The sequence below is a fragment of the Nasonia vitripennis genome, chromosome 2 (genome assembly GCF_009193385.2).
Source record: "Nasonia vitripennis strain AsymCx chromosome 2, Nvit_psr_1.1, whole genome shotgun sequence".
Classification (NCBI taxonomy): domain Eukaryota; kingdom Metazoa; phylum Arthropoda; class Insecta; order Hymenoptera; family Pteromalidae; genus Nasonia; species Nasonia vitripennis.
This window is the reverse complement of record NC_045758.1, coordinates 6,481,129-6,496,203: the sequence shown is the minus strand read 5'-3', so window position 1 is coordinate 6,496,203 and position 15,075 is coordinate 6,481,129. Positions and strand designations below refer to the sequence as shown.

The window sequence follows — 15,075 nt, the reverse complement described above, 5'->3', positions numbered from 1 at the left end:
GCGCGACTCGTTTTAAATTTTGTTTCGCTGTCTTCAGCGACATCTACAGTGGAGTTGCGCAATGTACGAGCACCATTCATTTTACTCGCGAGTATTTAGTCTGGGCTGACTGGGATAGACGTGCGAAACAATCCTCAGCAATGGGTAAAGCCAGAGACGGTAGTTCCGATGAGGAAGTTACAACAGGTAAAGTTTATAAATAAAATAATTAGTGAAGCATAAGATAATGTCACACTTTCCATGTGTTTACTTTCTTTTTCTTTTATCCTGCTTGATGATGCCATTGATCGGTAAAATATTTCAATCATAAACCAAGATCATATAGGCTGCGTATCGCCTGTTTGTTTACACTCGTATAAGCGCCATCTATATACAAAGGTTGGATGCAACCTTTTAAGAATTGAATATTTTGGAATTAATTTCTTTTTGCATTTACAGGTCCCATTTCAAATTCGTTGCCTCAGAAGAGGCACAAAAAACACAAGCACAAGAAACATAAAAAGAAAAAATTATCACAGGAAGTGGCAGAAAGTTATATGGATATTTCAGTAGATTCGGATCTAAAAAAAACTTTCAAAGTCAGACTGAAGAAAGAGGAAGAAAAAAGGTAAAGTTTTTTGGAATTTAGAATGTGTGTCATACGAGTAGATGTTGTTGAAATAAATTTGTTTTGCAGCCCTGATAAAATAAAGGACAAAGCCTTCAAAATAACTAGTATAAGTATACCGAGTACAAGTGCAGGTTTACTGCAGAAATCAGTAGCAAAAAAGAAAGTTATAAAAACCAATAAAGGTAAAGACAGTGGAACGAGTAGCGAAGAAGAAAGATGGCTTGATGCGATTGAATCTGGAAAACTGGAAGAGGTAAGAATATTTACTTGAATATTACCCAGTCTTTGCGATGCAAATTACTCATTAAACAGTCTTTTTTTTAGGTAGATGACGAGCTCAAGAAAATTAAACCCAAGGATCCAAAATTAATGACAGCTAGACAGAGAGCAATGTTTGAACGCAAGACAGATACAGAACCCAATTCTAGTATAGAACAGTTAATGTCTTTACCTACTGGTTATAAAGAAAAAGTCATGACAGCAGAAGCTATTCAAAAAGCTGCTTTAAAATCTTTGAAGCGTAAGCAACTTGCAGATGAAAAAAGAGAAAAAGATAAGGTAAATAAGATAATCAATTGTGATGTAATCAAAGCATGAACCATTTTCTTTTTATCATTATTTATCTTTTCAGAAAAAAACTATGGAAAGGCTGTTGAAAAAGCAGGAGTCCAAAACATCAAAAGTGATTACCAAGGGCAAAGTATCTAAGAGACAAGTTCCACTTATCACATACAAAGTGACTGCAGAAGGCAGTTCCATCTCTTTACCTCCGGGAGAATTATTTCCATTAAAGGCAGCAAAGAGGTAAGAAAGTTTAACTAACAAACATATCCGGTTATACAATATTTCAAGTGACTAAAAATTATTGATTTTTGCAGCATAGAACCACCTTCTCAAATTCAATGTGGAGTATCTTCGTGTTCTAATGTAAAAAAGTACTCTTGTTCAAAGACTGGAATTCCGCTTTGTGGTTTAGACTGCTACAGGACAAACTTGGCAGGAATCGTATCATAAGTGAAAACAAAATTTATTTAATAAGTTGTAAGATATCATTTTATTTATTTATTTTATAAAGAATGAAAAATAAAACAATCTATCTTGTTGTTAACAGAGCAACGTTTTCGATCAAAAAGTAAACCTTTCCGTTTCTTGTTAAACTAATCAATGGTGGGTAAGTGTATTGAAATTTTGAAATTCATATCATGAGTATATATGTACAAATTACTTAACATGTGATCCTTAGCTCGCATTAGTCACAGAAAGAGCGAATACTAAGCGAGTGCATTGTTGAAATACGTATAGATAGATATCTCTAAATAAATCTATAACTATGTTCCTATCTATAACAATGTAAATAAAATGAATAGTTTTATATCGGAATTCCTTATAGCATACAATGATTAGAGCCAAATTTTGGGTGTCTAGAAGTCTATCTCGAGGAACTATCGTTTGCTTATATGTTGGATTTAAGTTGACAAGATTTAGCATACTTGACGGCATCGTCCAGCCCACGCAGAACGAGGTCGGCGTGCCCGGAGGTCGCGTTAACTCCCATCAGTCCGATGCGTATGACTTTTCCGGCAGTAGGGCCCAGACCTCCACTGAACTCAAGGTTATACCTGTAAGGATGTAGGAGTATTAGGAAATCAGCGCTCAGTTCATAAGCATGATGTGCCAGAAGAATTCACTCGTACCTGTCCATAGCGTAGCGAATGATGGGCTGGGCCTCAACACCATCGGGCAGCATAATAGCAGTGACGGTTTTAAGCCGGTGCTGGGGTTGCTTGACGAACAACTGGTAGCCCCTTCTGGCGAGGCCCTCGTGGAACTTTTGAGAGACGTTGGCGTGTCGAGCCCAGGACGCAGCGAGGCCCTCCTCCGCGAGTTGGGCCAGCGCCTCTCGGAGACCGTAAACCAGCGTCGCGCTTATCGTGTGGTGATAAGGCCGAGGAGTCCGAGGATCGAAGCAGTTCCAATAGCGACCTAGCCAGGTCATGTCCCAGTAGAAGACCGGCACCGGGCTCTTGCGCGTCAGAATCTTTTTTCTGTATCCGCACAATCATGTTATCCTAAAACCGAGCGTTCTTTGGAAATAAGGTACTTACTCGGCAGCGGGACTGAAGCTGATGGGCGTGATGCCGGCCGGAGCACCGAGTGCCTTCTGACTCCCGGTGTAGACGACATCGATGCCCCAGGCATCGGCGAAGAAGGGCTCGGCTCCAAGAGACGCGACAGTGTCGACTATCAGCAAGCCTCCATACTTGTGCACGATGTCACCAAGTCCCTCGAGCGGCTGCTTCAGTCCGGCCGACGACTCCGAATGCACGACGAAGACGGCCTTGGGCCGGTACTCGCTAACGGCGAGCTCGAACTCCCGGAGGCCGAAGGCGACACCGAACTCGGTCTCCATGAAATCCACGCGGATGCCGAGTCTGCCAGCCATGTCAGCAGCCCGCTCGGCCCATATGCCGGCCTTGACGATGAGCATATTCTCTCCGCGCTCGAGCACGTTGCCGATCGCGGCCTCCAGGCCTCCGTGACCGGATGCGCTGATCGCCAGCGTCAAGTTGTTCTTCGTTTGAAAGGCGTAGCGCAGACCGGCCTTGATTTCGTCCATCAACTGAAATTTAAAAAAGAAGACATCGAAGCGATCGGCTGCGGCTCTCTCGAAAATCCTGACGAATGCGTGGGACGTATGGCAAATACCTGAAACATCTCGGGGTGCGTGTGACCTAAAACCTGCTGCTCTAGCGCCTTGAGCACCCGCTGAGAACAATTGCTCGGCCCGGGCCCCGTCAGTATTCTCTGCGGCAGCTGCAGCGGCTTCAACAGTTCCTTTGGCGGCTCGACCTCCATCCTTTCAATGACCGCTCTAGTCCCGGTCTTGCTAGCACCACTGCTGCTCCTGCAACAACGATGTCAAATTCGTGACTGACTGCTCGGCTGGACTCTCGGACGTTTCAATAAATACGCGAGCTTTTCATATACGATAACCTTCGGTAACCTTGCGGGAAGCCGCGCACATTATACGTGTATTCGCGCAATCTCCTCCGTTACATTATTGTTATCTTGCTTCAGTCTGGAGATAACTATATGTACGCTATGCGTCGCGCTTGTTTACTACTAATAACGCGCGTATACGTATACACCTTACCTAAATAAGCCTAAACTGCGGTGCATGCGAATATTATCCCCCCCACCCCCCCCCACCTCTCTCTCTATTTACTATGTCGCGTCAGGTTTACGTCACAATAATCCCACGAAGAGCTATACTCTGTCTATTATGCAAAGAAGCACGTGCGCGCGCTCGCGAAAGAAGACCACCTGTTGCACGCCGCACACGCGAGAGACTCTCACCTATTCCTGTACTGCGTCTACAATTTTTCCCTGCGGCTCGTATCGACTCTCGTTATCTCACACAAATTTTCATATTCCTGAATAATATCCGAAATTATTATCGATCGATTAGCAATTCGCTTCCTCGAATGCGAGAATCCCCGACGGGAAAAACGTCGGCGAGCGCTTACCCTCTCTCTCTCTCTCTCTCTCTCTCTCTCTCTCAACTCGGCAGGGGTCGGCTCGCGCAAAACGCAGCGCCGGCTGCAGCACGGCTATTATAAAGGCCGGAAACCCCAGAGCGTCGACGACAAACAAACGGGCGGGCTCGCGACCCTCGCCGCATGAATTGAAATGTTTTAGACTTTTTCGGCTTTTCACCGGACCGGCTTTCTAAAAGTCTATAACCGGGGGGAGAGAGAAATCGCTCTATCTCGTGGAGAGGAAAGAGAGACAAATACTAATGCGATATTTATCAGGCGTTTAGGGGGCACTCGCGCGCGCTTCTCCTTCTCTCTTCAAAGGCTCTATACGCTACTTGTGCGAGTCCTTATATACTTTGCCTGTGACTTTTCTACTGTACGCTGTAGCAGCAGCAGCAGCAGCAGCGACGAGCACTCGCCGCCGTGAATTATTCATGAGAGAGCGAGCATCAAAAGAGAGATTCAGTATAGAGTCTGTATTTTCACCGTCAGCCCTTTCCTCGCGCATATCTTCACATCCGTCACATTTCACTTGTTGGCCCTCTTTTCTATACACGTTTCGATCTGGAGAGAAGCCGAATTTACGTCTCTTTACAAGTGTATTATATATGCGAGCGAGTTTGGGTAAACAAGTTTTTTCACGCTGATTATACACGCCGAGTTATGCTCTCCGTGTGTGTACACACTATTGACTGAGACGGATCGTGCGACGAGGTTCCTTTGACAGGCCGGCCGTATAACGTCTAGATTTTATGCCCGTGTATCAATACCTGTGTGTGTGTGTTAAAAACGATGGGATAAGTCATGCGCCGTTACACTTTTTTCTCCCACTCGTTATTCCAAACGATCGTTTATTAATCACTCATACGCACGCTCCGATACACTCGTACACACACACACACACACACACTATAGCGCCGTAAAATGTCGAGATATCGTGAGAGGTACTCGTGAATACATACAAGCTCTCCGAGCACTTAGACTAATTGTTGCGCGCGCGCGCGCGCGCTCTTTCTCTCGATATTCAATCGTCGTCATATCGGTTATTCGCATTAACTACACTCGCGCGCTCGCGCACGCGCCTACTTTGCTGCACGCCAACTTTTACTTCGAAGAACTCCGCCGCGCGACGGGCATACACTTTTAATAAAGCCCCGCGTGAGTCACGCTTCGCTCTTTTTAATAAATAAGCAATGAACCGCTCGGTGTGCTAGCGATCCGAATGCGCAAACAATACACACATCCTTTCGCGATCGATTTGACGTCCGAAAATTATCCCCGCAGCTCGTTTGCGGGACGTATGAAATGAGGAAGAAATCGGATACATCTCTCTCTCTCTCTCTCTCGCAGTAGGTTATACAGCAGCAGCAGCAGCAGCGAAAGGGCAAAGAGAGAAGCGAGCGAGAATCGACTATCCCTAATTACACGGCACTCTCGTAGCAGCTCACGCTTCTCCCCCTGCGCGCCTGCTCCTTCTCGCAAAAAAAAAAGAAGCAGCGGCAAGGAAATTCGCTACAAGACTCGAAGGTCTGCTTCGCACAGATTCGAGAACAGCGAAGAAAAGGAGAAGAGCATAAGGAGCTGCCGCAGTTGCCTGTGGAGAGCAAGAGAGAGAGAGAGAGAGAGAGGACATTAGAGGTTCTTCCCTCGTGCGGTACGCGCGCGCCATGAATCTGTCCTTGTCTGCAGGCCTCTCTCGCCGCCGCCTCCGCCACCACCGCGCCGCCGCCGCCGCCGCCGCTGCTGCTGCCAGTCTACTGTTGCCTGCTGCTCTGCACTGCGCCGAGAACCAGTCTCGGCCGAGCCGCGTCCTCGTCGAGTACGCGCTCCGCGACCGGCAGTTCTCTTATTTTCACCTTCTTTTTCATCTATACACGTACGCGTACACGTTTTTTTTTTTCTCAACATAATAGATCGCGCGGCGTGTTACCAAGTGAATCAACTGCCAACTGTGCCCGTGTGTGTGATGTGTCGAACGCGACTTGGAAAATGAAATACAGTGTTGGCAACGGATGCTAGACAGTGCAAAAGTGTGTTCGATGCGGCTGCCGCAGTGAGGAGAAGAAAATCGGCGCTTCATTGTTTATCCGCGCGCAGCTGCACGAGGTCGAGGGAGAGAGAGAGAGAGAGAGAGAAAGCAACGCCACTTGTCGCTCGCTCGCGCGCACACGGGCTCTCGTGTTCCTCCAGCCGCTGGAGCCGAACTCTCAGCGACTTGTATACTGCTATATATACAGACCATATACCGAGAAGCCGAGGAGAGCCAATTCGCCTGCATGAAGGTACGCTTCGATTTTCGAGAATCTCGGAAACTACAGCGGAAGGAAGGACTTGTTAGTTTAGGAGCAGTAAAAGTATTTTTCGCTATTCTATAACACTGCAGTGCAGCTCTTTACGTTCGTCTTGTGTGGAAAATTCAAGCTGGCAACCGCGCGCTGTGTACCTATACTTATGTGTTCGCTTGAACTTTCAACCGATTCCCAAAGTCAAACAAAAGCGTGTATAGGAACGGGGGGCAGACTCGATTAGCTTACGATTCGCGCATGCATTATTTATACATACATACATACGCTCTGGCTTGCGCGAACTCATTTCAATATTTGTGTATACGTTCTCGGGAAGAATTCGTCCTTGACCGATTTTCCTCGAATTAGATAACGAGGGGCACCGAAAAGTGTCGAGTATGTGTTAGCGTGTGTGTGTGTGTCCAAGCAGTGGCTTTCACCTCGTGCGGTGAATGGGCCATAAATCGGAAAATGAAAGAGAGGCGCACTGCATCATTCCGGCCTTTATATTAGGTTTATATACGTGTATCTTAGTGGGAGACAGAGAAAGATGGAATTTTCGTGTGTGTGTGCACCGACTAGCCTCTCTTCTCTGCTGCTTCCAGAAAGAGAGAAGGAGGAGGTGTACCGGTTCTCGTCGAGACCGGCGATCCTCTTTCTCTCTTTTACACACACGCGCGCGCGCGCGCGCGCGTATACCGTCTTTCTCTTCCGCTGCCGCCTCTTCTCCTCGCGATTTCCTCTCGCACAGACTCCCTTCTTATTATTCCCTTTTTGCCCGATGCGCGATGCTGTGTATATAAGACGCGTGTAGCCCCCACTTTTTCGCGCGCGCCTAAACCACACCGATACCTGGAACATTTGGACTTTTCATTGAAAGGATTGCGCGCGAGCCTGTAATACTAGAAGCCTCTCCGGAATGCAGATAAATTCTCTGACGCGTCGCGACTCTCTTTTCTGAATTCGTTAATTTTTATACTGTCTTTCCGAGTATTTCGGCTAAATTGTCGTATTTTCTATCGATTATACGCGTTCGAAGAATTTCCATCGACCGTCTCTCTTTTTTTCTTCTTCTACACGATTCCAATAGCTCCGCGGAAGCTTTATAAAATCTCTCTGGAGAGGCTGCGATGCGCAGAGCTCCTAACCGAAAAAACGGCCTAAAAGAGGGCGCGAGGCTCTGGTTTCGGGAGATAGAAGGCAGATACACCGGAGAAAACGACACCCACTATACGTCGTTACACTGCACGAGCAAGAATATAGGGGAGGAGTTTACGAGAACAACATGTGCTGCGCGCGGGCGTTTCTTTTTTTTCCTCTCATTATACCACCGTACACACGATTGTGTACAAACTGAAACAGCGGGTTTTCGGAGCAGCGGTTGCAGCGCTTCCGAGTGAAATACGCTACAGCAGCAGCGGAGTAGGCATAACTCACACTGCGGAGGAATGACTAAAGAAGCGTAGAAGCTTCATTGCGAACTGCGGTTTCACCTCGCCGCGCGCAGGTTCTCTCTCCTACTCCTCTTCAGCTACACGTATATACCCCCTACTTTCACCTTGTTCTTCGCCCGGTCTTTTCGTCCCTTTATCGCGCCGGTAAGACTCCGCAGTAATACCCGCTCTGTATCCGCGCAGCTTGTGAGCTCTCTCGCTCGGAGCTTTTTCGACTTTTCAATACGCCGCGGTGGTCCGCAGGCTCCGGCTACACATCGATAGAGGCTTTCGCGGCAAATTTATGCCGGGGTTTTGCCTGTGAGAGTTTCTAGCATCTCCCGAGCATTATTGGTCGTGTAACGTCGTGACAGCGCGGAATTCGGAAAATTGAAATTGCCGCTTCCATTAAAACTCCGCTCGCGAATTCGAACTTTCGAAGAACCGAGTGCAAACAAGCGGCTTCCGCTTCCCGAGAAATCGATTCGAAACCCTTTCGGAAAAAGGAGGAAGAGAGATGAGGAAAGCTGATAATTGTATTACGCGAGAGTGGGCGTAAACACACGGGCCTTTATTTTTCCTCTTTTCCTCGTTTTTCTTTTGTTCATGCCTGACTCTTAGCGCAACTAAGTTTTCTCTTGGGCCTTCTTTGTCACGACTCTCACACTGACTTCTGCAGCAGTGCGCGGGTTGTTCTTTCGTTCCTCTCGGCTTCAATCGTGCGAGACGACTATGAGAGACTCGCCAACCCCGCGCGTTGAATGGACTCTACGCACGGGGCTCTAATTCTCTCTCCCTTTTTTTCTTCTTCGACAACAATTCACGCGCCTCTTGGAAAGTGCGGACTTTAATTACGCTAGTGGCGCAATTCGACGTGACTCGAATGCGGTTCGGGTATAACCTATACTGAGCCGCGCAGCTTTCGGGAGTATTTCGTCATCCTGACTTTCGCAGTAGCAGAAAGCTGTTTCTCACTTTATACACGTCGCAGGTTATAGTTTATAGCCGAAGTATACATTCCAAAGCAAACTAACCCTTCGTCGCTGGAACTACCGCTGCCGCTGCTGCTGTTGTAGGTAACAGCCGGTATCTTGATCTCCTGTCCTCTCATCAGCGTCACGTTCACTCTGGCGCTACATCCCTGCAGATGTTCGTCGATACTTCTCACGTCGCATCTGAGTCTAGTCCGACACTGTTTGCACCTTACAACACTCACGACTGCACGACTTCTTCGGATCGATCTCAAGGCTTCGCTCCGCGGCATTTTTTCTCTGCTACTGCTGCTGCTGCTGCTCTGCAAGCCGCGCGGCGGCATAATTCTTTTTATTTCGCTCTTCAACCGGAAAAATTAAAAAAGCGCACGAATATAAACTTGTACTTGAGGAAAAACGACGCGCACACTTGAAAACAAGCCGGAACGCGCTAACGAGAGGAGAGGTGAGGGTATTTTTTTGAAGTTCGCCCGCGCGCCTCCGAAAAATAGAACAAGTCGGCTTAAATATACTTCCTCTCCGTTGGGTCACTGCGCTCCGACTGAAATTTCCGCGTGCACTGCAGCAGTGGAGCAGCGAGTCCCGAGAGAAGTCGCTCTGTAAGTAACAGCAGCTGATTCACCGGTGAGCGCCAGGACTATACACGACTGGCTGCTGGCGCTCGAGACAAGTCCGTGCAAGTCGGGACGCGCTCGTGCGCCACACGCCGCCGAGTCTCTCGGCCTTTGACCGTTGCCGTGCTGCAGTGCGTGCGAAGTAACAACTCGTCCGTCCGCCGATAATAATGTGAGTTGGCGTGATGCACGCCTCTCTATTGTGCTCTATCTTTGTGTACGGGTATGACGAATTTGTTACCTTCGATTGGGCCATAAAATGGTGCGGGGCAAGAACATTCTTGCGATCGCCGATAAAATGCTTTCAAATATATTCGAGAATATTCCAAATGACAATTTCGTCATATTATCGGATTCTTGAGTAATTGTGCAAGCTATTTTATCATAATGCAGCGCGTAGCGAGGGGGAGTGAATTCAACGGGGCTCTAATTAATTACACTGTGTCGAGAGCGTTCCGCGCATTGAGAATTTGAATAATTGAATATCGAACAAAGACCGGTGAAAACGTGCGCGTATGTAATGCTCTCTCATCTCAATTAGAAAATGTTCCACCATCTCTCTTTGTCTCCGGAATATATAATCTCTCTCGGATCAGTAGGAAGCTAAGTAAGCGCAAGTAGCTGTGCGCTCGCTCTCGCTCAGTCACCGCCGCCGCCGCCGGATAACAATCTAACATTCCTCGGTTCGCTTCACGCGCCAGTTTTTTTTCGCACCGACGTTATATAGACAGAGAGCCAAGTTAGTGTCCTTTTTCCGTTCCGAAAAAGAGCAGCTACTCTCCAACTGTCCTCTCCGACAACGAATTCGACTGCACTTCCGGGAGAGGCGCTTCACCCTTCGATCTTCTATCTCTTCCAATACGCCGACAAGATTTATGTTTATGGATTACACTACCTCGTGTAATGTGTCTCTTCTTCCGAACGAGTCTGGACCTGCCGCGTCGTCGTAAAAATTAGTGATTCAAATTCCAGCGCTCTCTCGGCTGCGGATATAAATTTCTCTCCTCTATACACACTCCCGTGTATAAAAAACAGGATTTTTTCGTCGCGCGCCGGTCAATTAAAAAGCGACACTTCATAAGCCACACGGAGAAGAGAGAGATATTTCTGAATATTTGTACCTGTGTGTATGGCATATAACGTACACGTCTGCGTTCACACGTAATATTTTTCTTGTAGCCCGTTCCCAAACACACCTTCGGCTCCACCCGGTTCTCTGGTAATGAGGCTGCTAAGCACACGCATAATTGGAGAGTCGCTCGTTAGGATCTGCCTCTCTGCTCAGCGATTGGAAACGTCGTTGCGAGGATTTTCGGCTCAAAGGGGGAGAGAGAGCGAGGGTTGCGCGAATTTTCGGCGGACAGAGAGAGAGAGTTGAAATAATTAGTGAGAGAGAGAGAGAGAGACGACGCTTTTTGCGCCAAAGCCCTCTCTTGTTTTTTTGTTTGCTTCACGTATAAGTATAAGTCTCTCTGGAGTCTCGCTTTGAATTTAGCCTCGTATACGTGTGTACACCATACCTATACATCCTATTAATTACTGCGGCTTTGAATTGATTGCAGGTATAAGCCGAAACATCAAAGTGTGTTTATTAGGCAACGCGCGAGTATGTGTGTGTCTGCGCGCGCATAACGGTGCGACACGATATTATCCAACAATTGTATTCCCCGATTGCGCAACGCGCATAACGCGCACACTTTTCATTCGTGAAAATTATGTCTCTGTAGGAATCCCGTTATGTACACAAACTGTTGAAAGACGTATGCTGATTACGCGCGCTTATGATCGATGAGTCTCTTACTCTCTTTCGAGATATAATATATGAATGTTCTCCGTCTCGTAAGATATGGAAGACGCGCACAATAACAGTTATACACCGACGGAGGAGAGAGAAACACAAAGAGCCCTTTTTAACTCACCGCTGTCCTAATACTCCTCCCCCCCCCCCCCCCCCCACTGCGCTGTATCTGTTACGGTAATTTCCTCGATAATCTGCTTCTTTCTATTCTATAAACGAGGCATTCTCTCCCTCGGCACAGCTGTTGTTCACTATACCATAATCGATCGGGCTTGAAAATCTACGTCTGAATGAAAAGGAGAGAGACCGTCCGAATTTCGCGTCCCCGATTGCCTCACACTCGCACACACACACAACAGCAGCACACAGCAGGTAGCATTACTTAACCTTCTTGCGTCCCCCGATGTTTGCGCAGTGGTAGACACACCTTGGCAACAATGGGTCGACTCAAATTAAGAAAAAAAAGGGAGAGAGAGAAGCTTATTATCACCGCGTTATTGGTTCTAGGAAGCTCTGCATACGCAACTTTCGGACTGTTAGACACACTATGAGCGGAAAAACGAATCAGGCCGCCTTCGCTCTCTCTCTGTGCCGATAACGCGATTGATAAGTATTCGTGAGAAGGGGGCCGGAGATAAGAGTGACACAGCAGTGTCTCTCTTTCTCGTGACGTAACGAGAGCGAGAGAGAGAGAGAGAGAGAGAGAGATAGAGAGAGAGATACTATAATGGACCGGCGCTGCTGCTGCTGCTGCTGTGTTTTTTGCTTCCGCGAGAGGCTTTCGTAAATTGCTCGGCCATACACACGTGAAGGCAATTTGAATATTTATCGCGTAATTTCTGCCCTCTACCTGCCTACTGTGTATTTTACGGGCGCTCTCTCTGAAATTGTGATGAATGTCTCTCGGCGGCGAGTTGCTTTTGTTCCTTCATTACGACCCACGCTTGTGTGCATGTATAGCGAGGAATTCAATTTTTCCGTATACCTAATGAATTATTTTTCCCTCCAGTTCCCTCACAACGCTATGAGAGACAAGATAAACTAGGCTATACGCGCGCCGATAAGCCGCATACGCACACCGCACAAAGTTCCTTTCACGGAATATTTTTTGTATACACTGCACAAATATAATTCAACATTCAAATGCGCTCTTATCGCCGCACACAGCGCGCTTATCGGCGTTACGGTCGCGGAGTGTCAGCGATGTTTAGTATAGAGTAATAGTTTGGGTTTTAAAACGGCTTCGATTTTTTTCCGAAATTATTTCGAACGGCCGCCTCCCTCGTCGTTGAAGATGATCGCGCAACGCCTCTCTTGGGGAAAGCGAAAGGAAGCGACGACGCGTTTATTTATAGCGCGCGCGCGCGAGAAGAAAAAAATACCACTTAAAGACGACGACGAAGCTGCTCTGCTGCTGCTCGGCTGAGCTTATAATTATTCTCTCGCCTATACGAGGCAGTATACGGGTGTATTTCTGAGTGTAAAGTACGCTCTCCGATGCATCTGTCCGTTTTTCTCGGTAAATTAATCCGCGCGCTCACGGACGTTGACACGAGCCCCCGAGCTTCAAAACAGAGCGCTTGTAGGGGGGCGGGGGGGGGGGGATTACGCGTATTATATAGCAAATTATCAGCGGCGAGGCTATTTCGCGTGCGAGCAAACACTCGCTTAATCGAGTGTGTGCTGCAGTGCACGCGGAAGCCCTCGGCGCGTAAACATGAACCAACGTGTGCGCAATGTAATAACGAAATTCAATCCCATTTTCCAGGTTAAAACCCAAGGCTCGGGTGCAAGATGAGCGATGGCGAGCTCGTCGACCTTAGGCTGCGGCATAGCCGCGGCAGGTGTCTGCCCGTCCGCCGCATCGTCCGAGATCCCGTCGTCAGCCGTCGTCGTCGGACGCAGGGTGAACCTCGAGTTCCCGCCGCCTCCGCCGTACCCACCGCCTCAGAACGGCTTGCAAGCATCCCAACAACAACATCTCGAACAGTTGGAGCAACAACGTTATCATAGGTCGCTGATGCACCATCATCGCACTGGTCTGCACGACGCTTACTCCTACGCCTACTACGAGCCTGGACCGAGTCAGACCAGTCCGCAGAGCTGCTCGTCGACGCTGCTCAGACAGCATCAGGAGTATTATGCCGCGCAGCCCAGCTACCAGGGCTACCACATGCAGGAGCCGCACAAGAGACACACCTACGTCACGAGATATGGCACCGAGGAGAACATCTACGAGGAGATCTCGGAAATCGGGTAAGGCTGCGCTTTTTGTGTGTGTGTGTAATCGAAAGAGGCCTTTGTTACACATACTCTCCTCTGTATTTCGGTATCCGCGACGCGCGATCCGTTACGCTCACGTGCCAGCCGGCAATTTTCAGATCTCTAATCTTGCTCGGCAGAGAGGATCCTTTTTTTTCGAGAAAGAGAGAGAGAGAGAAGGAAAAAACGACGAGAGCACCTGCGTGCGTGTTTCTCGGAAATTATATACCTACGCGCCGGCTGCTGGCGTCTATTATTCTCTAATTAATTTCGCGGACGATAAATTGAAAGTCCGCATTGTTGTAGTCGACGAGGAAAGATGAGAGGATATTCGCGTCGAATGCGCAATAATAATACTGGTGGCAGACGCTTCTCATTAAAGAGTCGCGGCCATCGGGTGATGCATGAAGATCAATTGAAGCCTGTGCGCGCAGAGGGGCTTGCGTTATACATTGAATCATCGCGCCGATGACAACAGCTTCGTTAAAAGGCCGTAAATTCAACGATCTCTCGTTGTTATCCGTTTCAGCCGACAGTACCGTCGAGCCCTGGAAGGTTCGCGTCGATCCCTGGTGGCGGAGGAGGTGCGCCGAGTGCAGTCCCGGCACCGGCGCGTACTCGGCGAGCTCAATCTCAGCGTCGAGGCGATGCTCATGCCGACGATAGCCGACCAAGCGATCGCCGAGCACGAGACCGAGGAGAGTCACCAGCAGACGTTGGCCAATGGATCGACGAGTAGTCAGCAGCTGCTGCTCGCGCCCGACGAGATGGGGGCGACAGCCTGTGGCGGCGATCTCGACAGCGGGTTCAGTGGCAGCTCCAGTGCCAGTTACAGGTATGTGTGCACAACGTCGAGCTTACGCAATATACGCAGGTTTTCGTCTTACACGCGTATCGGTGACGTTGCAGATCTGGCCTGGGATCGCTGAGGCGGTGCGCGGCCATCGGCAGGACGAGCACTCCCGAGATCCTGATGAGCAACGGTCACCCCCATCACCTTCTCAACTGCAGCGCTCCCCAGTCTCATCAACGCAGCAGCAGCAGCAGCAACAGCAGCAGCAGCAAGACCAAAGCCGCCATGATATGGAAGAAAGGCTGGAAGGGCTGGAAGAAGCTCCAGCAGGGCCTAGCCAGCGGCACTCAGCCCGGCAACTCAAGCTCCTCACAAAAAACTGGTAAGTCATCCGCCTCTTCTTCGCCACTTTCTCTTCTCCCCTTACTACCTTCTCTCTTCAGCGCGCGCGTTGTGTGTAATTTCGGAATGCAGCTGTATAGACAGCCGCCGAGCCGTAATTCCCCGGCTGTTTTCAAACAGCCTATTCCGCCTGGCAATGAAGTGTACTTGTACGTAGATGAGATCGTCGTTATGGTTTTATTAGAAACTCGTGACGTTCTCTTTCTCTGTGCGTGTCATCGAATCGAGCGAGTCATGCAGCTGCGGATCAATCGGACTCGACGATTCATAGAGCGAATACCGTTGCTCGCAAATTATTAGCGTAATAAGAACGAAGGGAACACACGACGATAGCCTTCTCATCGAAG

The 15,075-nt window shown here is 48.6% G+C and overlaps 3 protein-coding genes across 5 annotated transcripts in view; 2 read left to right on the top strand and 1 right to left on the bottom strand.

Annotated features, from left to right (window-relative positions):
* The first annotated feature begins 22 nt into the window (after positions 1 to 22).
* Positions 23 to 1,970, top strand: LOC100122739 (INO80 complex subunit B). The gene is made up of 7 exons (XM_001606288.5): positions 23 to 186; positions 439 to 607; positions 677 to 863; positions 935 to 1,168; positions 1,242 to 1,414; positions 1,489 to 1,651; positions 1,722 to 1,970. Exons 1-6 carry the CDS (start codon positions 141 to 143, stop codon positions 1,622 to 1,624), a joined length of 945 nt encoding a protein of 314 aa, XP_001606338.1. The 5' UTR covers positions 23 to 140; the 3' UTR covers positions 1,625 to 1,651; positions 1,722 to 1,970.
* On the bottom strand, positions 1,641 to 11,815 carry LOC100114599 (serine--pyruvate aminotransferase, mitochondrial). 3 transcript variants are annotated; one of them, XM_008211612.4, is made up of 5 exons: positions 11,659 to 11,815; positions 3,317 to 3,515; positions 2,716 to 3,230; positions 2,305 to 2,655; positions 1,641 to 2,229 (listed from the first exon to the last, which is right to left on the bottom strand). In XM_008211612.4, the coding sequence occupies exons 2-5, from the start codon at positions 3,464 to 3,466 to the stop codon at positions 2,064 to 2,066; spliced, it is 1,182 nt and encodes a 393-aa protein (XP_008209834.1). In that variant the 5' UTR covers positions 3,467 to 3,515; positions 11,659 to 11,815; the 3' UTR covers positions 1,641 to 2,063. The 3 variants fall into 3 exon arrangements, with proteins under 3 accessions (XP_008209834.1, XP_016837947.1, XP_001608017.1); XM_016982458.2 differs by lacking the exon at positions 11,659 to 11,815 and adding an exon at positions 8,902 to 9,523; XM_001607967.4 differs by lacking the exon at positions 11,659 to 11,815 and adding an exon at positions 3,605 to 3,753.
* The window catches only part of LOC100122699 (rho guanine nucleotide exchange factor 10-like protein), a 46,208-nt gene continuing 37,068 nt past the window's right edge, over positions 5,936 to 15,075 (top strand). Inside the window, exons 1-4 of the mRNA XM_031923635.2 lie at positions 5,936 to 6,431; positions 13,040 to 13,527; positions 14,063 to 14,368; positions 14,443 to 14,708. Of these exons, the coding sequence (XP_031779495.1) occupies positions 13,073 to 13,527; positions 14,063 to 14,368; positions 14,443 to 14,708 (1,027 nt within the window). The 5' untranslated portion in view covers positions 5,936 to 6,431; positions 13,040 to 13,072. The remainder of the gene's footprint in view (positions 6,432 to 13,039; positions 13,528 to 14,062; positions 14,369 to 14,442; positions 14,709 to 15,075) is intronic.

Excerpts from the sequence above, each read along its gene's own strand:
- LOC100122739 (XM_001606288.5), top strand. The coding sequence starts at position 141 with ATGGGTAAAGCCAGAGACGGTAGTTCCGATGAGGAAGTTACAACAG. Across the intron at positions 187-438 it reads CGATGAGGAAGTTACAACAG|GTCCCATTTCAAATTCGTTG; the intron begins GTAAAGTTTATA and ends TTGCATTTACAG. Across the intron at positions 864-934 it reads AATCTGGAAAACTGGAAGAG|GTAGATGACGAGCTCAAGAA; the intron begins GTAAGAATATTT and ends TCTTTTTTTTAG.
- LOC100114599 (XM_016982458.2), bottom strand. The coding sequence starts at position 9,182 with ATGCCGCCGCGCGGCTTGCAGAGCAGCAGCAGCAGCAGTAGCAGAGAA. Across the intron at positions 3,516-8,901 it reads GGTAGTTCCAGCGACGAAGG|GAGCAGCAGTGGTGCTAGCA; the intron begins GTTAGTTTGCTT and ends TCGTTGTTGCAG. Across the intron at positions 2,656-2,715 it reads AGCTTCAGTCCCGCTGCCGA|AAAAAAGATTCTGACGCGCA; the intron begins GTAAGTACCTTA and ends GTGCGGATACAG.